This window comes from Apiotrichum porosum, assembly GCF_003942205.1.
Source record: "Apiotrichum porosum strain DSM 27194 chromosome Unknown scaffold_4, whole genome shotgun sequence".
Taxonomy (NCBI): domain Eukaryota; kingdom Fungi; phylum Basidiomycota; class Tremellomycetes; order Trichosporonales; family Trichosporonaceae; genus Apiotrichum; species Apiotrichum porosum.
Window position 1 is genome coordinate 1,069,340 of NW_021167111.1, and position 22,773 is coordinate 1,092,112.

The window sequence follows — 22,773 nt, forward strand, 5'->3', positions numbered from 1 at the left end:
GTCATCTTCGATCCAGGCTCCGAGAAAGTGGAGGTTCAACTTTTGCATCTCCACCCACTACCCATATACTTTTGCCCATCGGCCGCGCACCCGCAACCATGTCGAGCTCGTCGTCTTTCTCGGGCATGTCGTTTAGGCAGACAATGGCGCTCACCGCTGTTGTCGCCTCGCTGGCCACCACGACCGCCATCCTCAGCTACCAGGCTATCCGCCGTGAAGCGGCGACTGAGCGCCTGAAGCGTCAGGTCGGCAAGGATGTTGACGAGTGGGAGCGCGAGCACGCGGGCGACAGCGGAAGCTCGTCCCCTGCCCAGGACGCCGAGTCGTGGAGCGTTGGCGAGAAGAAGCCCCGCGAGTTCGCCAAGGGCCAGTTTGACGAGTCGCTCATTCGCGAGCAGGTGGGTGTTGTTCTTTTGACATTGGAGACTGGCACTAACGACAGCTCACCCGCAACTACAACTTCCTGGGAGAGGAGGCGATGGCCAAGGTCCGCGGCGCACATGTCGTTGTCGTCGGCTGTGGTGGTGTGGGCTCGTGGTGTGCTCTCATGCTCCTGAGGTCCGGCGTGGCCAAGCTCACCCTCATCGACTTTGACCTCACCACCCTGTCGAGTCTGAACCGTCACGCCTGCGCTACCCTTGAGGATGTCGGCACCCCCAAGGTCATTGCTATGCAGAAGTACTTCCGCAAGGTTGCTCCTTGGGCTGAGGTCGACGCCAAGGTTGCGCTCTGGCGCAAGGGCGAGGGCGAGCCATGGCTCGAGGGCGCCGACTATGTCGTTGACGCCATCGACAACATTGACACCAAGATCGAGCTCCTTACCCACTGCTACAAGAACAACATCAAGGTGTTTGCCAGCATGGGCGCTGGTGCCAAGGATGACCCTACTCGCATTCAGATCTCGTAAGTTGCTGCACAAGTGGTCGGCACTGACTATCAGCGACGTCTCCATGACCTACGAGGACCCACTGGCTCGCTCAGTTCGTACCAAGCTGAGGAAGAATGGCATCACTGGTGGCATCCCTGTTGTTTATTCGACCGAGGTTCCTGGTGAGGTCAAGCTCATGCCTCTGCCCGAGGACGAGTTCAAAAAGGGCTCCGTCAAGGAGCTTGGTGCGTTTGACGATTTCCGTGTGCGCATTTTGCCTGTCCTCGGCCCTCTGCCCGCCATCTTTGGCCTGCACGCTGCCACCTACATTGTCCTCGACCTCGCCGGCAAGCCCCTCGACCCTTGTCCTATTCGTCACCGCAAGAAGCTCTACCAGAGCCTCGACCGTGACATTGGTGTTCGCGAGGCGCGCGCATTCGGTACCACGGGCCAGCCCGAGACCAGCCCCATCGGCGTCGACGACTTTGCGTGGATCTTCGAGGATGTTCACGGCGGACGCACCACGCTCCCCAACGAGGTGGTTGTCCACAAGCCCATCGCTATCCGCTGGGACCGGTCACTGCCCTGTACCTCGGACAACCTTGTTATCCTCACATCAAAGGACGCAGACAAGCACGAGAAGGAGCACCTGATCGGTGGCAAGGACCTCGTCGAGCTGTGGGGCCAGGACGCTGTCGACATTGCGGCCCGCCGCAACGCCGAGGCGAGGCGGTACGTCATCTACCGCAGGGGATAGATTGTCAATTCTTCTGTGCCAAGCCATATTGTATAGCCCGCCCCTCTCATAGATAGCATAATGCAGTGAAAAAATGACATGGATCCAATGCTCTCTACACTTATAAATGTTGTTACGTGTGTTATCTGTAGCCATCCCACGGGTCACGCTCGTCGTCTTCCTGGTTCGAGTCCCGGCTCCACGCGCCGTCAGAGTAGGCATCATCGAACCCCTCCATGTCCTCGTCGGCATCTTCGTCCTCGGGGTACTCGTTGCGGTAGTAGTCCTCGTCGTTTGAGTCTTCATCCGCCTCGTCCTCAGGCTCAGAGTCGGGAGGGGTGGAGGGTGGAGACAGGTCATCGTAGCCGAGAAGCGCACCGATACCCTCGCCGCTGACATCAAGCCCATCGGTCCTCAAGTCTCTGTAGTACAGGTCGTACACGTAGTCGCCATCACCGTCGTCATCTCCGTCCTCAGCCCGAGCCGGAGGCGGGCGCTTGGTAGCTCCTTGAGCCTCCACTGGACGTTAGTTTGACGGCTTGACAAAGGTGACACTTACGTTTGAGGTACTCGGTCAGCATGGACTGGAACGCCGCCATCTCCTTGTCTTCTGGCTCATCGGGCGTCGATGATGACCTGACGGCCTGTGCGTCGACAAACACGAGGGCGCTCCGTGCCGCGTCCAGCTCGGCATTGGTGATCACACGAGGAGGCAGGTTGGGGTCCCTCTTTGGTGGGCGAGGCATAACACGGAACTGAGTCGTGCGGGACGACGGTCCTGGAGCAGGAGCAGGTGCAGCAGGGACGACTGGAGCTGCTGGAGCCTCTGGTGCTGCTGGCGCTGGAGCGGCCGTCGGCGCCGTCGTCCCCGCTTGCCGGCTGCTCGCCAACCACTGGTTAACCGCCGGCGACGGCGATGCGCTCCCACTGCCGGACAACAGTACCTCAATACGAGACTGCAGGTCAGCCCTGTTCTCACCACCGTCATCTAGAGTCTCACTTTCAGCACCTCGCCCTCCTCTCCACTGCCTTGCCATGTCTGGGGCACCGTCTCGGCGAGACGGAATACACCGCGTCCACGGATGGAGACATCGCGACGCTTGTGAGCGCGCTCGGCAGTCGGGTCGCCGCTGATAACTGAACGGTCAACATGCACACGTGAATCATGAGAGCGTACCCAGCTGCGAGAGGGGAGTTTCGGTCGCCTTGCGCTTGATGCGCAGGACGGTGTACTGGGGTTGGGACATGGTGTCGTTGTAGAACTGACGTCGGAGCTCGCCACCGAAAATGAACAAAGAGACCCGCAACCGGATTTCATCATCGTCATTATAAAACCAACTTCTAACGACTTTTTTAATTGAAGGGGGGACATTACAAATGCCTCCACTTGTTTGTCACCCCCGGTTTACGCTTTGCTTCCGGGTCATTTGCCACCGACGCGCATGACTTCAGAGCGGGCAACAACATTCAATGTCTGTATCCATCCTCTCTTGCCATCTGTTTTTCTTGAAATGGGCGCGCCATACCGCCCAGTACCGCCATCGGACCGCACATCTAAGCGACCACGACACTCTAGTGATGGAACATCAAAAGAGAACACGTCTCTTGTAGCAGCAACCTCGACTGGGGCTGGGTCCAAACGCAGCAATGTTGGCGCGACGCGTCCCTCAAAGGCGGACGAGGACGCATTCATGGCCGACCTCCTAGCCGGCATCGACACGAGTGTCTTTGATCTCCCTCCCAGCCAAAGTCCTGTTAAATCACAAGTCCCATTGCCCGCCTTGTCGCCTGTAGCTGAGCGACGAAACCCCAAGACACATCCGAGTTCGCAACGCAGTCCCAGGAAACGATCATCCCAGGGTCCAAACGCGTCAACAGCTCCCAAAGCCAAAGCCACCGGCGCACTTCCAAACTCTGTCCCAAAGCGAGAACCACTGTCACCCAAGAAATCTGCAACAGGGAACCAGGTTGACCTGTTTAGCATCCTTGGTCTTGCACCCGCCAAGAAGAAAGTGGCTGCCGACGTCAAGCCGAGCCTCAACCAGCGCCGCGTGACTCCCACACACAAGTTGGACGCCGCCAAGACACAGTCCAGTGTCAAGGCGGAGCCCACTGTAAAGTCTGAACCTGCTGGCAAGGTCGAGGCTCCTACACCAGTTGTCTCGCGGGCAGTGCCCCTTTTGTCTACACCAACGTTCCTTGACGTCGACACGGATGATTATGATGGCGACTGGGACATGGCCGCGTTAGCGAGCATGGACGAAGCACAGCTCTTTTGTTCTTCCACTAGTGTTGCTCCCGTGGGTCTCCTCTTTTCTTCCATTACTGACCCACCAGCGATACCCGATCCTTCACCCGCTTGTTCCCGAACCACCAAAGGATTACAAGAGTGTACCTTTTGAGCGCTGCATGGTGGAAGGAGTCTATGATGGTATCCTCGACCATATACCAGAGCGCCTTGCTTCACAGGACGCACCACCTGCCCGCTTTTCGTTTGCTGTCACTGCCAAGACTCTTGTCGTCGCAACGTCAAGCGGTCAACGCCTCGTGCATCTTAAGGAGCGCTGGGTGGACCTTAAAATTCGCCGTGGAGACATTGTCAATGTCATCTCTCCTACTCTCGCTGCCGCTGGTCCTATTGTCGTCACGATGAAGGATTCCGCCACCTACATCATTCACCACCCCGATGTCCTGGTGACTATGACTTCCATTGCCAACGCCATGCCATGTGCCCGTCGTCCTGTCGTTCAGCAACTCGTCAAGCTTCCCGAGCCACCATCCAAGGCGATGTTGTACGGCACCGTACTACACTCGCTTCTTCAAGACTCGTTGTCCGAGCAGTCATTTGACCGCCAGTCCACGGCACGTCGTGTTGCAACTGAGCTCGCGCGTGAAGAGCGACGTCTCGAGGTATGGGGCGCTGGATTGGATCCCCTCGCCGTCTCCGAGGAGCTGGGTCCTACGGCTGAAGATGCGTTTGCCTCCTTTGGGGACAAATGGATTGGCCCCATCCCTACGTCGAACGGAGAGGTCAAGACGGCCCGCGATGAACAGGTTGGCACACTTGCCATCAATGGCCTTCACGATATCGAAGAGGACATCTGGTCGCCAAAATGGGGCCTCAAGGGAAAAGTCGACGCGAGTGTTCAGGCCGTCATGAAGAAGGACGGCGAGACAACCGAGTTTGTCGCTCCTCTCGAGATCAAGACGGGCCGGAGCATCGGAGGTGTTGCACACCGTGCCCAAACAATGCTCTACACTCTGCTGATGGAGGACCGTTACTGTGAGTTGGGCGCACCATCAGCTGTTCTGACTGGTTCCCCAGGTTTGCCAATCCCGGCTGGTCTGCTATACTACTCACAACGCGACACTATTGTACTCGTCGAGGCTCGTAACAACGAGGTCCGCGCCCTCATCATGGCACGGAATGAGCTCGCGGAATGGATGTTCCGTGAGCGTTCAACACGAGCCGCGACTGTCTCGAACGAGCCAGATTCCGAACCCACCGCCATCGAGGACCGCTTCCTTCCTGAAACGACTGACACGGCTTCCGACTGCAAGAGGTGTTACGCTTCCGACGTCTGCATGTTATATCGCAAGGTAAGTCGTCGAGCTTGCGACTAGCGGCAGAAACTAACCACTCAGGCGGTCGACAAAGTGCCAGCGCCGGAGGACGACCCTATCGGCGAGCTTTTTGAATCCAAGACTGGCCACTTGACCGATGCCCATGCCAAATTCTTCGCCCACTGGGAGCGTCTCCTCTCGCTCGAGGAGCAGGACACGCTGCGGTTGAGGTCGCAGCTCTGGACCATGACTGCCAGTGCGCGTGAGAAGGTTGGACGTGCCTTCGCCAGTATGGTCATCGTCAAGGAGGAAAACAGCAGCAAGTCACTTAACCGCATTCACAAATGGGCCTACGCATTTGAGCGGTCGCCTGGAGTGGACGCATCTCATACTCTGCTCAGTGGCCACATTGCGCGGGGAGATCCTGTGGCTATTAGTATCGACGAGCTACCATGTCTGGCCCGCGGGTTTGTGACCGAACTGTCCCCCACACGAATCACTGTGGCGCTTGCTTCTCAGCTCGACCTCACCGAACTGCTTAAGCGCACCCGCTCGTCACTCGACCCCAACCACATGTCATTCCGCATCGATAGGGACGAGCTCGCATCTGGCATGGCGCGGATGCGCGGCAACCTAGCACACATGTTCCTCACGAATGGTGACGCTAAGCGTCGTCGGCTCGTTGTCGACCTTGCCAAGCCGGAATTCGACGATTCTAAGGGCCCAGCAGCACATGAGATCCCGGCGTCGCTGAACGAAGATCAGCGCAAAGCCATGACCAAGGTCCTCACAGCCAAGGACTATGCTCTTGTGCTTGGTATGCCCGGAACGGGCAAGACGACGACCATCGCTGAGATCATCAAAGCCATTGTCGAGCGCGGTCAGAGTGTGCTCTTGACTAGTTACACCCACTCGGCCGTGGACACCATTGTGACAAAGCTCCTCGGTGCCGACTTTCAAGTCCTGCGTATCGGCAACCAGGACAAAGTTCACCCAGACGTTCGTCACCTCACGCTCGACGCACTCGGACCGAGCGCCGCTCCAGAGCAGATGGCCGCGAGGCTCATGGACCCGCCCGTCGTCGCTGCCACATGTCTCGCAGTCGAACAGTGAGTGTAGTTTCCTGTTGCGCCAGCTAACAGCAGCCCTCTCTTTTACCGCCGCCGCTTCGACTACTGCATTGTAGACGAGGCGTCTCAGATTACCTTGCCTACGTGCCTTGGACCGCTCAGGTGTGCCGAGACATTTGTTCTTGTTGGCGATCACTTCCAGCTTCCTCCAATTGTGAGTGTACCGGCGGCGTGCTTCCAAGTGGTAGCTGACAGTACAGGTGCGCAAAGCTGAAGCCCGTGCTGGTGGTCTGGACGTGTCCCTCTTCCGTCGCCTGTCTGATGCACACCCGGACGCCGTCGCGCCGCTGGCGGCTCAATATCGCATGAACGAGGACATTATGCTCCTCTCCAACCGCCTCATATACGAGAACCGCCTGCGATGTGGCTCTGAGGCGGTCGCGAACCAGGTTCTGACCCTGCGGTCGCGCAAAACGTGCCCCGAGATTTCGCCTTCGACATGTGGTGAAGACTGCTGGGTGCAAGGGCTCATGGAGGAAAGGTGAGATGATGTTCCTACAAGGGAATGCTAACGTGCAAGCGCCAAAGCAGTGTTTGTCGACACCGATACTGTACCTGGGCGCGAGACTCGCGCCGGTGAGCTTGTTCAAAACCCAACTGAAGCGTCACTGGTGTACACGCTGGTACGTGCGCTCGTTCACTCGGGTGTGCGCGAGCACGACATTGCCGTCATCACGCCGTACCGACAGCAGATCAAACTCCTTTCCACTTTCTTCACCACCCTGCCAAAGGTCGAACTCCTGACTGCCGACAAGGCACAGGGACGTGACAAAGACGTGATCATCTTCTCGATGGTCAGGAGCAACGAGGACGGCAACGTGAGTACAGCGCTGCATTGTCTGTGCACCAAGCAACACTGACCAAACTCAGGTTGGCGGCCTGTTGCGTGACTGGCGTCGTATCAACGTATCGTTCACTCGTGCAAAGAAGAAGCTCGTCATTTTTGGCTCGCGCTCAACTCTGCTGTCTGACCGCCTCCTGGCCGACTTCTTCAGCCTCGTTGAGGAGCAGCAGTGGGTACGTCGGCTGCCTCGCGGGGCCGACCAGATGCACGGCGAGGTCAAGAGCAATACCTTGTCAGATGACAAGGAAAGCAAAGCCGTCAAGGAGGAGCTTGGTGAGGGAAAGAGCAAGGATAAAGGGAAGCGCGCTGTTCTCGGCGAGCGGCTGGTCAACGCCCACCCCTTCGTCAAGGAGATTCTGGAGGTGAGTCTGTCACGCTGAAGGGTATAGCTGACCCATCAGGAAGTCAATACCACAACAATAAACTAGACTGGAAGCCCAAAGGTTTCTTGTAGCAATACAAATGCATATGTACGAGTGTGTGTACTCTACAGCCCAAACGGCCGTGTCTGTGTCTAGTAGTATACGGCCAGGTATGTTGAGAGTGAATGGCGGGCGGGAGAGTGATAGATCGAGTGAACCCGCCAGTCGAGTGGGTGCCACCAGTGGCAGAAAGTGTAGTGGGCATGGGCGCTGCTGGAGTCGCGCTTTACACGAACGCCGCACCACCATCGGGCAGACGCTCAATCTGGTAGCGGTGCTTGACGACGTACATGAGCGGCACACCGGGCACCTTCCTTATCCTGCGGCGGAGGTCGCGATCACACTGCGGAGTCAGCCACGGTGGGATACACGTATAGAGGGTGGGCGGGGCAATGTAGACAGAGACAGTGGGGCAGCTACACGCACACCACACTGCGCTCCCTCGCACAAGCTCCGCCATGTCACCCTCCTGTCGACTCACAGTGGCCACAACGTAGCAACGGGCCTGGCTCACACGCTGCACGAGGCAGTCGTCCGCGTATGTTCCCGAGTCTGATAGGAGTTAGTAATGGTCAATACCAGGTCACCTACGGTCGCATTTCAGGCGGTCGAAGCGGGGGTCCTTTGCAATCCTGTATGTAAGCTCAGGCTCAGGCGGTCTTCGATTAGCTCACTTCAATGCAAGACGGTACTTGGGGCCAAGCTTCTCCAACTCGGCCATGACGCAGTCGGTGATGGTGGGAATGCCTGAAGGTCAGCTAGTCTTCAAGATGCGTACAGGTGGCCACAGAGGAGGCAGGATTGTAGGTGCAAGGTTCGAATAGTCATTCACCTTCCCTTCCCCTCTGCGAGCATACACTCACACTTGGCCATCAGGCAGTCCATCATGCCCTGCACAAGCTCAATCTTGTTCTGAATGCTAAAGTTGATAAAGTTGGTGTCGACAAGCACGCGGTAGGGAGGGCCAAGATCGGTGTTGTGCGACAGGAAGAGACTGGGGTTAGTGGTGGGAAACGCCAATGTCAGCTCACGATGAAGACACCTGGGTCCTGTTGTGTCAGCGCCACGTTGTACAATCGTTCACCCACTGTGCAGCAGTCTTCTTCTCCTCGGCGATCTTCTCCTTCTGGGCCTTCTTGGCAGCCTTCTCAATGTTGTCCTTCCTGTCACACGGTCAGTAGGAGCCCATGGGACATTTGATTCGGACTCACAAGCGAGGGTCGCTGGGCTTGATCATCCGCTTGACAGCGGCAAACTTGCGCGTCTGCTTTGCCTTTCCCTGATCTGTTAGGTTTTGTCTTGTCCTTGTTACCCACCATGTTGCTGCTGTACTGGTTGTTGTTGCTGTTGCAAGAACCGCGCTGAAGCTTGAGGTCATGCACCACCACCGGTCCTTCAAGATTTCCGAGTGGCAAGAATCTCAGGCACTCTTATCCCGTCCCCCCTCGCAAGGTCGCAAACACAAGTCACGTGGAAATACTTCCGAATCCGGCGACGATCAATGAGCGGGGGGTGGAGGACGGTCAAACCAAATCCACCCCACTTGCAACGACTCCATCCACCTGTCAACTCACCATGCCGCCCCCAGACGCGCCATCACCCACACCGAGCAATGCGACAGGCGGAAAACGTGCACGGTCAACTGCATCTGTCGCTCCCGCAGCACAGCCTGCTGCCCGCACAAAGCGCCGGAAGCCAGAGGACTCAAACCCGGACTCTGGCGCTGAGGGCCAACGACGTCCCATGAGCTTTGGTGTGGGCATGGTCAAGGGCCGCGAGGACGAGTGGAGCGAGCCTGCCGACATCAAGACCAAGGTTGGTACTGATGCCGCCCCTGATCGAGGCGGATGGACGCGTGATGGCCCCCAAGGATGCTGCAACCGAGAGGAGATACAGCCATGGCGCCATCGCGGGTCATGATGGGACTATTCAACTGACGCGTCACAGATCAACTTCCTGGACCTCCCACTTGAGGCGCTCTACAAGTACCTCGAGTTGCATGACTTGGTGCCCAGGTGGGACGTGTCTCCATGGTCTGAGCAGTCGTGTACCCCTCGTACGTTTCTGTCCATACGATGGGAGGGGATGTCGCTAATGACCACAGCCAACGCGCTGTACACCATTCCTCCTCCTCCTCCTGTGGTCCCCATCCATCCTCCATCACCCAAGGCGCACGAGCCAATGGAAGTGGAAGCCGGACCTGTCCCCGTTGAGAATGAGGTTAAGCCTGAGCAGGGCGACGAGGATGCCAGGCCCAAGCCTGAGGGGGAAGCTACCGAAGGTAACGAGGGCGGAGATGAGGAGGGCAAGGAGGGCGACGACGAGACCCTTGCTCCGCCCACTACAAGGAGTAAGACGGCTCCTTTCCGTCGCCCATCGACCCCGGAGCCAACCCCTCCACCAACTATCAAGCGTGGTGTGTTTACCCTCTCGGACGTGCACGCTGCGCGTGCTGTCCTTGCCGAAAAGGCCAACCAGCACTGGATGAAGGGCCTCGGCGGGGGCCAGAACCGTGAAGGCGAAACGATTGTCAACTTTTTATACAAGAACAAGGTCGGCCATGGTGAGTGCCTCTTGGTCTACGCATGTGGATATGTGGTGTGGACGCGTACAGACCACGCGTGCCGCACGCCTCATGAGCCAACAGGGGGTTGGATCGTCGAGCGCAAGTGGAGGCAGGGTGCAGGGAGCAAGGTTGTTTGCACGCGCCGCCACGGCGTCATCGCTATCATCGCGCTTCTTTCATGACTGCCCATCACCACCCATTAAAACAGCCTTGTTTGGACGTTTGGACAGTGTTGGGAGCCACGTTTGGTGTAAACCCACCAGTACAACAAGCTGACAGCTCAGGTCGCCTTCTGCGTGTCTACAACCCGACTCCGGCGCCATTCTCATAGCACCAGGGGTTTGTTTAGTTTGCGCGATATCTTCGTGCCATCCATCAGTTTCACTGCTATGTACTAGTTGTCCACACATGCATGAGTATCAGATAGGAGGAGGAGCGGCGCAGAATGGATGGATGATCGTTGGGTGCCGAGCATTAGGTGTGCCAAGCTAGGCGTTGCACAAATTAGGCCCGTGAGTTCGGCCCCTTTTTGTGTCTTATTTAACCCGTCCTCCCCGTTTAGCCACCGTCCGACGCCCCCAGTCTGTTGCTGTCGTTCGTTGTTCCCCCCGCCGCGGCTGCTCGTCGTCGCTTCTTTCTGCCTTCACCGTCGCGTAAACCCCAACATCCATCTAGGTAGCGCATCATGTCGACACCAAAAATCTCGTTCAAGGTCCCACAGGACACCCCGGCAGACGACGACCTCGAAGGAGACGTTGCCGCCCACGACCTCACATCGGCTCCCGGCAAGGAGCGTGAACGCGAGCCCCTGTTTGGCGGGGACATTGCAAACATCAGCCAGGATGGCGCTGATGGCATGGATGTCGATGGCGCCAACGGTGGTGCGTATAAGCAGCCACGTACGGCAGTGCACGCGTGGAGGAATCCAAGAGGAGGGTGGATGCCATCCATATGGATGCGCTATCCCCCTGTTGTTGATGACCTTCCTCGACCTCCCCTGTACGCGCTGCGCTGCCTTACGCGCGCGAGGCGCGTTTATTGTGTTCTTTACTGACCCGCCCAGAATCATCCACCGCGCCCAACCCTACTGTTCTTGGCGCTGCTTCTCCCGGCAACGACGCCGCTGGCGATGGAGCCACCCCTGCCGCCGGCGACGCGGCGCGTCTCTCGCCCAACGACCTGCACGCGCTCGCGACGACGTACCTCGCTTCGCAGACGCATCCACTCGTGGTTCCCAGCTACTCGTCGTGGTTCTCGCTCTCTACCATCCACCCTATCGAGCGCAAGTCGCTGCCCGAGTTCTTTAGCAAGCGCAACCGTTCAAAGACTCCGGCCATCTACAAGGACTACCGCGACTTTATGATCAACACGTACCGTCTCAACCCCGGGGAGTACCTCACTGTTACCGCGTGTCGTCGCAACCTCGCAGGTGATGTGGGCGCCATCATGCGCGTTCACGGCTTCCTCGAGCAGTGGGGTCTCATCAACTACCAGGTCGACTCGGAGACTCGCCCTGCACCCCTCGGTCCTCCCTTCACTGGCCATTTCCGCGTCACTCTCGACGCTCCCAAGGGTCTCAGCAACCTGCACCCCGGCTCCAAGCCCGGTGCCGGCGCCCTCGCTCCCAACGGCGGCGCGATCACCCCGCACGCGACCAACCTCGACCTTCGCAAGGTTATTTACTCGTCGACCTCCCGCAACACCAAGCCCACGACCGAGGCTGAGGCAGCCAAGGTTGCCGCCAATGGCACCGAGCCCGCGCGCCCGCAGAGCCACTCGTGTGAGACTTGCGGCACCGACTGCACTCGTACCCGCTACCACTCGCTCAAGGACGGCGAGTACACCATCTGCCCCGCCTGTTACGTCAACGGACGATTCCCCTCGACCATGTTCTCCGGCGACTTTGTGCGCCTGGACGACGAGGTGTTCAAGCACGGCTCGCAGGGTGCCGGCCCCGACTGGTCTGACCAGGAGACGCTTCTTCTTCTTGAGGGTATCGAGATGTACGACGACGACTGGAAGGCGGTCTCGGACCACGTTGCCAGCCGCTCCAAGGAGCAGTGTATCGCCAAGTTCCTCCAGCTCCCTATCGAGGACCAGTACCTCACCTCAGACCCCGGCGCTCAACTCGGCCCTCTCCGCTACCAAGCTGGCCTGAATGGTGTCCCCTTCGAGGGCGCCGAGAACCCCGTCATGAGCGTCGTCACCTTTTTGGCATCGGCCGTGGGACCCGCAGTGGCCGCCGCTGCCGCTCAAAGCGCCCTCGGCGAGCTTGCCCAGGGTCTCAAGCGTAAGCGCGCCGAGAAGGGCGGCGAGGACAAGGAGACGAACGGCGACTCTGCCGACGCGGACAAGAGGCAGAAGAAGGATGACGAGGTCAAGGCCGAAGCGACGACACCGGCTCCAGTTTCCGGCGACGCCATGGAGACGGACGAGCCCGAGGCGGCCGTTGTGGTGACGACGGAGACCAACGGCGGCGGCGAGGGCGATAAGGAGAACAGCGACGGCCCCTCCAAGTCATCTCTCGAGCGTGCTGCGAGCATTGCGATTGGTGCTGCTGCTGCCAAGGCCTCGACACTGGCACGGCACGAGGAGTCTCGTCTGTCTGCTCTTGTCTCGCGTCTTGTCGCTGCTCAGGCTCGCAAGGTCGAGCTCAAGCTCAGCCTTTTCGAAAAGCTCGAGGACGTTTTGGAGGACGAGAAGCGCAAACTCGAGCTGGACCGCCAGCGCCTCTTCCGCGAGCGCATTTCTGTTCAGAAGCAGCTCGCACAGGTCGAGGACCTGCTCCGTCGTGCCCAGCAGTCGCCTGCCACCGTCCAGCCCGCCGAGGTGGCTGCTGTTCGTGAGGGTATCGCGCCCACGACCGCCGACAATGTTACTCCCGTGACCGAGCAGGTCCCGCCCCCAAGTGCAGAGGGTGCGACGATTGCCCAGCTTTAGAGAGTGTGTATACGATGGATGCATGTATAGTAGAGGTTCGCACGCGTAGATACAGATCATGCAGATGCAGAACACAAGATATTTTGTCTCGGAAACCCCTTGCATATAAAGAAAGGTGTCTTGTATTGTATTGCTACTACTGGGCGGGCTCAGATGTCGACTCGCCCTCGGTTGGCTCGACCTCTTCCGCAATAGTGGCGGCCTCGGCCTGCTTGGCCTTGTCCTCTGCCATCTTCTTCTTGAGCTTCTCCGGCAAGGGAAGCAGCTCTCCGTTATCGCCCACAACACCCACAGGGTCCATTTGACGCATAATCTCCTGATTGGCAGGGTTACCCATCATGAGGTTACGCACGGCGAGAAGCGCGTGTTCACGGAGGTAAGGGTTGCGGTCGTCGGTCTCGCACAGGGAGAGGACGAGCTCGACACCGCCCTCGGCGCGCACGGCGTCACCAATGGTGGGGTCGTCAAATGCCAGCACGGCCAGAAGACGGACGAGGTCGCGCTTGACGTTTGCAAACGGCAACGACGCGTCGGGGGCCTCGGCGGTGGGCTTGATTCGCGGGAGGAAGGTGTTGGTCTCGCGCAGAACGCCGACGAGCGGGGGGATGACGCACTGGGGACCGCTCTTCATGGCCGCCACCATGGCCTCGTCGCCGCCAGGAACAACAACGTCGCCGCCGTACTTGGCCTCGTCGATACGCTCTTGCACGTTGAGGGCGATTGCCGACAGCGATTCACAGGCCAGTACCAGTCCAATAAGGATCTTTGGCAGACGCGCGTCGTCCTGGCCCGACCTCATGCTGATGACTGCGTATTTGGCCAGGTTGTGCCAGAGGGGGAGAATGAAGGCAAACTGTGAGTGAAGGGGGTTGGGACGGGGCGCGGGCGGGGCAGCGAGAGCCGAGTCGACGAGCTTCAAGAGAGTCGTCTGACTAGGGGTGATAACCTCGTCGCCCATGGCAAGGTCTTCAAACAGTTGCGTCGTGAGAGTCTGCTCGATCATGCGGTTGAAGATGCGGGCGGCGAGCTCAAAACGGCCGTCATCGTGGTCGAGCCAGTCATCCATGCGACCCAGGATCTGGGCCAACCAGCGGATACCGATCGGTTCGAGCAGGGAGCTCAGACGGGTCTCATCCTGCGTCAGGTTGTTGAGGAGGTGGAGCGTGGCGACGTTTGTGCGAGCGTTGCGTGAGTCGAGTAGGCGGCTGAGAGTTAGCTTTTATCGGGAGTATCAACTCACATGACGACGTCATCCTCACGGTTGCCAGAGAGGTAGATGGCGAGCTGACTGTCTGCGAGCTCCTTGGCACTGGCGTCGTCATTGTCGACCGGCGACACGAGGTTGCAGAGCAGCTGTGCCAGGGTCGCCTGAAGGGAGAAGACTGATACATGAGCAATAATTCTTGTGCTATCATCAAACTCACAGTCCTCATCCTCAATGCGAGAAAAAGTGGTGACGTTGAAGATGAGTCGGCGGATGTCGGGAGCGTGGGGACTGTTCTTGTCAGCAACAATTGTATTGTCCTGGTTCCCCCTGGAAGACAACGTACAGGCATTCGAGCTGGTACTCGTTCACGCCAGCGACAAGGTTGCGCTCCAACTTGGCGGCCGCAAAGGCGAGTTGCCTGGCCTCCTCAATGCCCACGGTGCTGGAGGGCTCAAGCGCGTCGGCGAGGGCGGGCCAAAAGGCGCCCAAGCGGCTCCAGAGGCTGTCAGAGCTGTGAGCTGCAAACTCGGTGAGAATCTCCGCCCTGTGCTGTCAGCGTTGCATTTTCTCTACAAAGGACACGTAGGTGGTCATGTGAGGCACCATGGGGGACGGCGACGGCATGGCGGCGTCGGCTTGATCTTCACTGCCGTCTGTGCGTATTGGACCGCAGGACTGAAGCACTCACCTCGTGTTCATTTGGAGGGCGACATGGCGAGCGGCATTGTCCACCTGGGTAGCTGCAGCCGTGCAGGCATTCGAGGAGGCAATGGTGCGGACGGGATCGGTAAGCACTGAGCGCAAGGCGTCGATGTTAAAGCTCATGGTGAAGAGTGGGGTGAGTGAGAATACAAGAAACAGAAGAACTCGGCGACATGAGGAAATGACCAGATCGCCTGTGGGGTCCCCGCATAAAACACACCCATTCAGTCGGCTGTCTGATCTCCCCTTTCCCCGGTACACCCCCTGCGTCCAGTCCCGTCTCGGCATCTCTGTCTTTGTCCATCTTTCCATTGTTCGCTACTATCAACGGCCTTAAACAGTCTTCTTCTTCTCAGGCGTCATGTCCACCCCACGACCCACCACTCCCCGGGTCAACGGATCCGCGGGAAGCGCGTCCCCCGCCCCGCCAGCCTCCCCGACCAAGGGATGCGCCTTCGTTGAGCGTGCCCCACCCAAACTTCCCGTCGTCACCCTCGGTGTGTGCGCGATGGATGTCAAGGCGCGGTCCAAGGCTATGCGCGAGATTCTCACTCGTCTCGTCGAGATGGAGAACGGCGGTGTGGAGGTCAACATCTTTGGCGACGTTGTGATCCTCGAAGAAGGTGAGTGCTTAGGTTTCTCATCGCTATCGCACGTGCTTGTCGACTTTTTGTTCTTGGAGAGGCACAGCAGCTCCAAGGCCGACATGGTTTCCAACACCCCTTCGCTATCGACCAGCATGGTGTACATCATGTCAGCAGCGTATGGACAGGCAAGCTGACATTCCAGACATCCAACACTGGCCTCAGGCAGATGTCCTCATCTCGTTCTTCTCCACCGACTTCCCCCTGCCCAAGGCGCTGGCGTACACTCAAATCCCCAACCGCCTGCCACCGATCTCTATCAACTCGCTGGCTATGCAGAGCCTGCTCTGGGACCGTCGACTGGTACTCGCCATTCTGGACCACGTCGGCGTCACCACTCCCAAGCGTGCGGAGGTGAACCGTGACGGCGGTCCTCGCGTGCCCCGCTCCCTTCGCCTGCGGGTACGCAACGACCTTGGTCTCGTCCTCCCGGGCCCCAATGCCAAGGATGAGGATACTTGGGGTGATGTTGTGACTCCCGACCGCTGGAAGGGCAAGTGCACCAAGGACCCGGTGCCGCGCGGACGCGATGTCATTCTCCGTGCCGACGGCGATGCAATTATCGTTGACGGCAAGGTCATTGAGAAGCCCTTCGTCGAGAAACCGGTCAACGGCGAGGACCACAATGTCTACATCTACTACCGTGGCGGTGGTGGTCGCCGTCTCTTCCGCAAGGTTGGCAACAAGTCGAGCGAGTACGACCCCAACCTTTACCACCCGCGCACTGTTGGCTCGTTCATCTACGAGGAGTTTATCAACGTCGACAATGCCGAGGACGTCAAGGTGTACACCGTTGGCCCTGCCTTTTCGCATGCCGAGACCCGCAAGTCGCCCGTCGTGGACGGCTTGGTGCAGCGCAACGCCGATGGCAAGGAGACTCGCTTTATTACTAAGCTTTCGGAACACGAGGAGGAGTACGCACGCGACATTGTCGAGGCCTTTGGCCAGCGCGTCTGCGGCTTTGACCTTCTTCGTTGCGAGGGCGGACAGCGCAGCATGGTCATTGACGTCAATGGCTGGTCGTTTGTCAAGGGCAACCAGGCGTACTATGACCGTTCTGCCGAAATCCTCTCGGCCGTCTGCAACCAGGCTCGCGAGCGTAAGATTGCTGCTGCTGCTGCCAAAGCGAGCGTACCGCGGTCAATCGCCATGCCGCCTCCGTCGACTACCACGTCGACTTCGACGCTTCGCGCAACCGTCACGGTGCTCCGCCACGCTGACCGCACGCCCAAGATGAAGCTCAAGGTGGGTTAGCGAACCCGCAAGGAACCTCCGCTGACCCAACAGTTCTCCTTCCCTGCTCACGAGCAATGGACCAAGCCGTTCCTTGCGCTTCTCCGTGGTCACCGCGAGGAGATCATCCTCCGCGACCCCCGCCAGCTCAACTACATCCTGCTTGCTGCTGAGGAGGCCGAGAAGTTGCCTGGTGTCACTCCCGAGAACATTACCAAGCTTGGCCAGCTCCGTGAGGTGCTTGTCAAGAAGATGTCTCTGCCCGGCACCAAGGCTCAGCTCAAGCCTAGCTTTGTCAAGAAGAAGAGCGAGGAGGGCGAGGACAAGGACAAGAAGAAGGACAAGAAGGACAAGAAGAACAAGGGTGGTTCAGATGACGAGGGCGAGCTTACCGAGACCGAGAGCCGCAAGCGTGTCGACGACTGGCTGCAGCGTGGAAGTGTAGGCAATGCCCCGGCGGGCGAGCCTGCACACATCCGTTCACCTGAACTCTCGGCCGTCATCGGCAACTCGGACAACTGCGCCATTCCCGAGGGTCTTGAGAAGATGCAGCTGGTTGTCAAGTGGGGTGGCGAGAGCACCCACTCGGCCCGTTACCAGTCACGCGACTTGGGTGACGCGTTTAAGAAGGTGAGCTTGCGAGAGCGTATACCTGGCGCTAACTCCCCCAGGACATCATGATCATGAGTGAGGAGATACTACTGGAGTATAACTAACCTGCAGACAAGGATGTGCTTAACAACGTCAAGATCTACACTTCATCTGAACGCCGTGTCATCGTGAGTTTACGTCATGAAAATCTCGCTGACTTGTGCAGAACACCGCCCAGATCTTCGCGCACGCTCTGCTCGGTGTTGAAGGTTCCCAGTCGCAGTCACAGTCGCAATCGTCTACGCCCGCTCCTTCACGCGCTGCGGCAAGCACCGCCCCCAATGACCCTTCGTGCCCCGTCATCTCGCATCTTATCCAGCGTCGCGACTTGCTCGATGACAACAATGCTGGCAAGGAGATGATGACCGAGGCCAAGAAGAAGCTCAAGATCCTGCTCCGTTCAGGCGAGACTGAGCGCCGTGCGGACCTGGCCTGGCCTAAGAGCTTCAAGAAGGAGCCTGTCGAGGTGGTCAAGGAGGTCATTGAGCAGCTCACCGAGCTCCGGGCTATTATGCGTGCCAACTATGAGAACGGCAATGTCGACAAGATCCCCCAGCAGAGGTGGTGCTCTGGCGACTCCCCCTGGCTCTTCCGCGAGCGTTGGGAGAAGATCTTCGAGGACTGGGTTGGCGTCAAGCAGGAGAAGTTTGACCCTTCGCGTGTCAGCGAACTGTATGACAGCATCAAGTACGACTCGCTGCACAACCGCAACTTCCTGTTCGCCGTGTTCGATCCCGCGGGCAAGGGTCTGTCGTCGCGCAGCGGTGCCGAACACCAAGACCGCCGCCTGCACGAGCTCGTTGGTCGTGCGAAGGCTCTCTTTGACCTTGTGGCACCGCAAGAATACGGTTTCGACGCCGAGGGCAAGGAGGAGATTGGTGTTCTCACATCACTTCCTCTCCTCCGCAAGGTCTGGGGTGACCTCGAGGAGGCCAAGTCGACTGGCAAGAGCCTGGCGTGCTTCTACTTTACGTGAGTACAAGAAGCTGGTCGCAGCCTTCGCACAAGCCGTCGAGCACAGCACTAATCGTTTGCAGCAAGGAGTCGCACATTACCACCTTTGTTCACCTTTTGCTCGCGTCCGGGCTGCCCTTCACCAACCTGCGCATTCCCGAGCTCGACTACTGCTCGCACGTTACCATTGAGCTGTGGGAGAAGACGTCTGCGAAAGACGCCAAGCAGAGCAAGGACTTTTCTATTCGACTCTCCATCAGCGAGGGTGCACACAGTCCGGCGGTGCTTGACAGCAATGTCGATGCGGTAAGTGGCCTCTACTTTGTAGCGCGGACGATGCCGAGAGGAGACACGGAAACTCCACTCGGGGAGATTCCGATATGGTGGTCTTGGCGCGGAGCCGAGAACGCTCGCTTGTATATCCGCTGTACCCACACCGTCATGGCCACTCCGTGCCAAGCGCCTCCACTACACAAGATGTGGGGCAAAGGCACTTGCTGGCCGCTGGCCGTGGGTGCTGTGGAAACGTGGGAGGGCCGTTTTCGCAAGCCCCCGCACGGCGCCCGCCATCCCCCCACCGGCGGCAATAGGATTAGACCGTGATTGGGGCGCGCCACTGACTATCGCAGCGCCACTCCCTTACTGTGCAACCTCGCAAGAAGCTCACCTCGCATGTCGAGTGGGCTGTCGCTGAACGGTGCCTGTCCAAGCACTTTGACAAGGGCCTGACCTTTTCGACTACCCCGCTCGAGGTACGTATCATGCTGAGTTTATGTGCTCTCCCAGACACGGGACGAGTGCGTAAACGTGCGTTGTGTGTTTGCAGAGCTCAAAGCTGACACTGTGGGCAGGGCGACGAAGTGTACCTGAAAAAGGCCATTCATGACGAAGCCGTGCTTCCCCTGTCGCTCACGCGTGCAGGCGACGATACCCCTCGCGTCATGAGCAGTGCCAGTAGCTATCGGAGCACCGCCAGTGATGCGGGATGGTAGTTCCAATGTTGAGTGTAGAATGTCGAGCAAATACGGTTATAGCGGGAAAAGCGGCCAACGTCATGCATCGATCGCACCGAATAGGACGGCACATCTCGGCCAGCACACGTCATGGCCGTTGGGCAACTTTGGAGTATTATGCCTCGGCGCCCGAAGGCCAAAGGAAGTGGCGGCGCACCCGTCGGCCCAGGCCAACTGGTGCGCATGCATATGCATTCTGCTGGCTACGCATTCTTGTGTTCCCTTTCTCCCTCTTTCTTGTCATCTATCACATACACACAAGCAGACCTCTCTCTCTCTCTCTCTCTATCGCTCGCTCCAGTGCTCGCCTCCACTCTCGCTTTTGCGATTTGTCCCTTTTAGTCACCCTTCGCCGGACCCGCACATTATTGGAGTCGGAGCAACCATCAAAGCGCGTGCGTCCTGTCGGTTTTGGGCTTGTCACCAGACTCTCGGCGTCCCCCATCTCTCTCGCGCTCTGTCGTTTGTTCACATCTCGATAAGGTCGTTCATTCGCCCCCTCACAACACACGCACACAGTCTCAACACTGCACGCACAGCTGCCTCGCATTCCTAGCACCAGCCTCCATCGCCCCACACCCACCCCCTCCCCTTCCCACCGACTCCACACCCCTCCGCCGCAGACCCGATTACAATGGGCCTCCTCTCCACCTCCATCGAGACGCTTTCGTCGCGCTCGCGTCGGTCTTCCGCCGCCCCGCCCCCCAAGGACCTGTCTGAGGAGGACGGTCGCGACGCCGACATGAGCACCCTCGACAAGGACGAGGGAAACATTCTCCTCAGCCTGATTTCTCAGCGTACGTACATGAACATGAGCGCCTAGGACCGCGCTTGCGGGAACGCGCCGTCGTCCGTCGCCGTCGGCCATCCCTTCGGCCTGCTCTCCCAGCCATCGCTCTTGCCTCCCAGTATGATCGAGTGTCCTGCTACAGGGCCGAACGTGCTAGTCACGTTCGCTATCCGTCTAGCTCGTGTCGTACCAGACTTCTTATGATCGCCGTCGCGTGTGAAGTTCCCTCACTGACTTCTTGCCAGTTCGTCCCGGAATGGACTTGACCAAGATTGCGCTGCCAACCTTTGTTCTTGAGCCCCGCTCGCTGCTGGAGCGCATCACCGACTTTTTCAGCCACCCCGACCTCATCTTTGGGTACGTGCTCGGTGCTTCCCACGTTGCGAACGAGAAGCAGAGGTGAGGCCGCCGGTAACATTGTTGTTCCGGCGGTTTCGGCCTCGGCTCGCGCCGCAAAGCACACACTTCGAGCTCTCCCTTGCTTGCTTTGTGGTGTCACCCGGGAGCTGAGTGCTGTTGCACGCGCGAAAACCATGCCTGGGTGCTCCAGGCTCGCAAACACCGAGGATGGCACAGTGGTCGAGACAGCGCATGCGCATCCCCACGGGCAGTCCTCGGTATCTCGCTCAGACCCCTGTGGCCGACTTTCTCATCTCATGTCATGGCGCTGACGCCGCACAGGGCCGGCAATGACCCCGACGCGCGCCAACGCTTCATGAGCGTTCTGACGTTCTACCTGTCGGGATGGCACATCAAGCCGCGTGGGTGAGTAAACGGTTCGCGGTTCTGTTCACACCGCCTCTCGTTCGAGCGTTCTGTCGATGGACCTCGTGGGAGCGTCATGACGGTGTATGGCCCAGACCGGCAAAGAGGCTTCTTGCTTGTCTTGGTCATTTTTGCCGGGACATGCAGGCTGGCGCCTGATATCAGGCGCCGCCAAACGCCTGAGCTTCAGGCTTCGCGCCATGCCGCGTGACATTTTCCCCTCCCAGCTCCCAGGCGCGCTCCGGAGCGCCTTCTTATCCGTGACTGAGGCGACCTTCTGTGGTTCTTGTTCCTCTGGCCGTTTACGATGGTGCTACTGCTGCTGCTACTTTGAATTGAGAAATGCACGTCAGAAGCTGACCATACCAGTGTCAAGAAGCCTTACAACCCGATTCTCAACGAGTTTTTCCGTTGCGCATACTACTATCCGGACGGCAGCTCTGGCTACTATGTGGCTGAGCAGGTGTCACACCACCCGCCAATCTCGGCTTTCTTCTACGTGTCGCCCAAGAATGGCATCCTCATTACCGGAGAGCTCAAGCCAAAGGTGTGTCTGATTTATGGCGACGCGTGACGCGTCCGGGGGGGACATGACGGACGGACGCGTCGGCTGCGTTACAGATGGTGTGACGACGCGAGAAGCACTGGCTGACATTTGCTTTCAGTCCAAGTTCCTTGGTAACTCGGCGGCGACGATCATGGAGGGTGAGGACCGTGTCCGCTTCCTCCAGCGTCCCGAGGACGGCGAGTACAGCATCACCATGCCCAACACGTACGCACGCGGTATCCTCTTTGGCAAGATGATTCTCGAGCTTGGCGACCTTTCCACTGTCAAGAATGACCAGACCGACTATTCATGCGATGTCGACTTCAAGACCAAGGGCTGGATTTCGGGTGGCTACAACCTTATCGGAGGCCGCGTCAAGGGCCCCGGTGGCCGCGACCTCGGCGAGCTCTCGGGCATGTGGAGTGGCGTCATGGACTTTGCCGACAAGGACACGAGCAAGAAGGCGGCGATCTTTGACGCTCACAACTCCAAGACTGCCCCCAAGTCGGTGTTGCCAGAGGAGGAGCAGGAGGTGAACGAGAGCAGGAGGTGAGTCAACGGACGAGGGCACCTGTTCTCTAGCGAGCTGTGCGTAGAAACAGTGGCGCTGACCCACAGGCTCTGGAGCAAGCTCACGGCGGCGATCAAGCTGTCGGACATGGTAGCGGCACAAGAGGCCAAGTCGGAGGTCGAGGAGCACCAGCGCACCCTTCGCTCGGAGCGCGAGGCCACGGGCGAGCCTGCACCGGGCCCGCACTACTTCCGACCTGTCGGCGAGAAGTGGATGCCTCAACTGGACCTGGATGCGCTGCCCAAGGACGTCGACGAGCTCGAGGCGGTCGTGACCAAGTTCATCTTTGGAGACAAGGTCCCCGGCCCATCGACCGACGGCTCTGGAACCCCGATGCGTTGCGGCCCCAACGCCCACCACCACCGCTCTCACGGTCACAAGACCAAGACTTCGAACGGCACCACATCGCCGGAATCTGCTGCGTCCCCTCCAATCAGCCGGTAGCGACGAGGAGTGAAAGAAGTTAACAGGGAAAGGGGTTTGGTGGTGGCCATGGGCAAGATGCTGTAAACCTGGAGGTCTTGCTTTGAGGATAGATTTCAACACACACACAAGTTAGAAGTAGCATAATGTGATGCATAATGTGATGCATCGCTGTAAACGCACGAGGATCGGGTTGCGAGCCC

At 58.8% G+C, this 22,773-nt stretch overlaps 9 protein-coding genes across 9 annotated transcripts; 6 read left to right on the top strand and 3 right to left on the bottom strand.

The window, feature by feature from the left end:
- Positions 1-98: 98 nt before the first annotated feature.
- On the top strand, positions 99-1,625 carry EHS24_007139 (uncharacterized protein; the record flags this gene model as incomplete). The annotated part of the gene is made up of 3 exons (XM_028622514.1): positions 99-398; positions 443-903; positions 941-1,625. 3 exons carry the CDS (start codon positions 99-101, stop codon positions 1,623-1,625), a joined length of 1,446 nt encoding a protein of 481 aa, XP_028477406.1.
- A 121-nt stretch (positions 1,626-1,746) lies between these two features.
- Positions 1,747-2,851, bottom strand: EHS24_007140 (uncharacterized protein; the record flags this gene model as incomplete). Its single annotated transcript, XM_028622515.1, has 4 exons — positions 1,747-2,123; positions 2,164-2,560; positions 2,605-2,741; positions 2,782-2,851. The coding sequence occupies 4 exons, from the start codon at positions 2,849-2,851 to the stop codon at positions 1,747-1,749; spliced, it is 981 nt and encodes a 326-aa protein (XP_028477407.1).
- Positions 2,852-3,295: 444 nt separating this feature from the next.
- DNA2 (Tripartite DNA replication factor) lies at positions 3,296-7,570 on the top strand (the record flags this gene model as incomplete). Its single annotated transcript, XM_028622516.1, has 9 exons — positions 3,296-3,904; positions 3,942-4,887; positions 4,930-5,204; positions 5,250-6,277; positions 6,355-6,452; positions 6,509-6,779; positions 6,819-7,116; positions 7,169-7,504; positions 7,544-7,570. 9 exons carry the CDS (start codon positions 3,296-3,298, stop codon positions 7,568-7,570), a joined length of 3,888 nt encoding a protein of 1,295 aa, XP_028477408.1.
- A 220-nt stretch (positions 7,571-7,790) lies between these two features.
- On the bottom strand, positions 7,791-8,883 carry FCF1 (rRNA-processing protein fcf1; the record flags this gene model as incomplete). Its single annotated transcript, XM_028622517.1, has 9 exons — positions 7,791-7,907; positions 8,046-8,116; positions 8,156-8,196; positions 8,239-8,311; positions 8,428-8,558; positions 8,596-8,613; positions 8,653-8,727; positions 8,776-8,843; positions 8,881-8,883. 9 exons carry the CDS (start codon positions 8,881-8,883, stop codon positions 7,791-7,793), a joined length of 597 nt encoding a protein of 198 aa, XP_028477409.1.
- Positions 8,884-9,139: 256 nt separating this feature from the next.
- Positions 9,140-10,461, top strand: EHS24_007143 (uncharacterized protein; the record flags this gene model as incomplete). The annotated part of the gene is made up of 4 exons (XM_028622518.1): positions 9,140-9,379; positions 9,512-9,620; positions 9,669-10,127; positions 10,415-10,461. The coding sequence occupies 4 exons, from the start codon at positions 9,140-9,142 to the stop codon at positions 10,459-10,461; spliced, it is 855 nt and encodes a 284-aa protein (XP_028477410.1).
- A 354-nt stretch (positions 10,462-10,815) lies between these two features.
- Positions 10,816-13,070, top strand: EHS24_007144 (uncharacterized protein; the record flags this gene model as incomplete). The annotated part of the gene is made up of 2 exons (XM_028622519.1): positions 10,816-11,011; positions 11,194-13,070. 2 exons carry the CDS (start codon positions 10,816-10,818, stop codon positions 13,068-13,070), a joined length of 2,073 nt encoding a protein of 690 aa, XP_028477411.1.
- A 136-nt stretch (positions 13,071-13,206) lies between these two features.
- On the bottom strand, positions 13,207-15,102 carry EHS24_007145 (uncharacterized protein; the record flags this gene model as incomplete). Its single annotated transcript, XM_028622520.1, has 5 exons — positions 13,207-14,275; positions 14,311-14,452; positions 14,495-14,565; positions 14,621-14,821; positions 14,966-15,102. The coding sequence occupies 5 exons, from the start codon at positions 15,100-15,102 to the stop codon at positions 13,207-13,209; spliced, it is 1,620 nt and encodes a 539-aa protein (XP_028477412.1).
- Positions 15,103-15,340: 238 nt separating this feature from the next.
- EHS24_007146 (uncharacterized protein) lies at positions 15,341-19,453 on the top strand (the record flags this gene model as incomplete). The annotated part of the gene is made up of 8 exons (XM_028622521.1): positions 15,341-15,602; positions 15,769-16,868; positions 16,911-17,486; positions 17,585-17,635; positions 17,674-18,479; positions 18,545-18,767; positions 19,091-19,258; positions 19,313-19,453. 8 exons carry the CDS (start codon positions 15,341-15,343, stop codon positions 19,451-19,453), a joined length of 3,327 nt encoding a protein of 1,108 aa, XP_028477413.1.
- A 655-nt stretch (positions 19,454-20,108) lies between these two features.
- On the top strand, positions 20,109-22,591 carry EHS24_007147 (uncharacterized protein; the record flags this gene model as incomplete). Its single annotated transcript, XM_028622522.1, has 6 exons — positions 20,109-20,271; positions 20,510-20,621; positions 20,946-21,029; positions 21,399-21,576; positions 21,695-22,125; positions 22,195-22,591. The coding sequence occupies 6 exons, from the start codon at positions 20,109-20,111 to the stop codon at positions 22,589-22,591; spliced, it is 1,365 nt and encodes a 454-aa protein (XP_028477414.1).
- Positions 22,592-22,773: the final 182 nt, after the last annotated feature.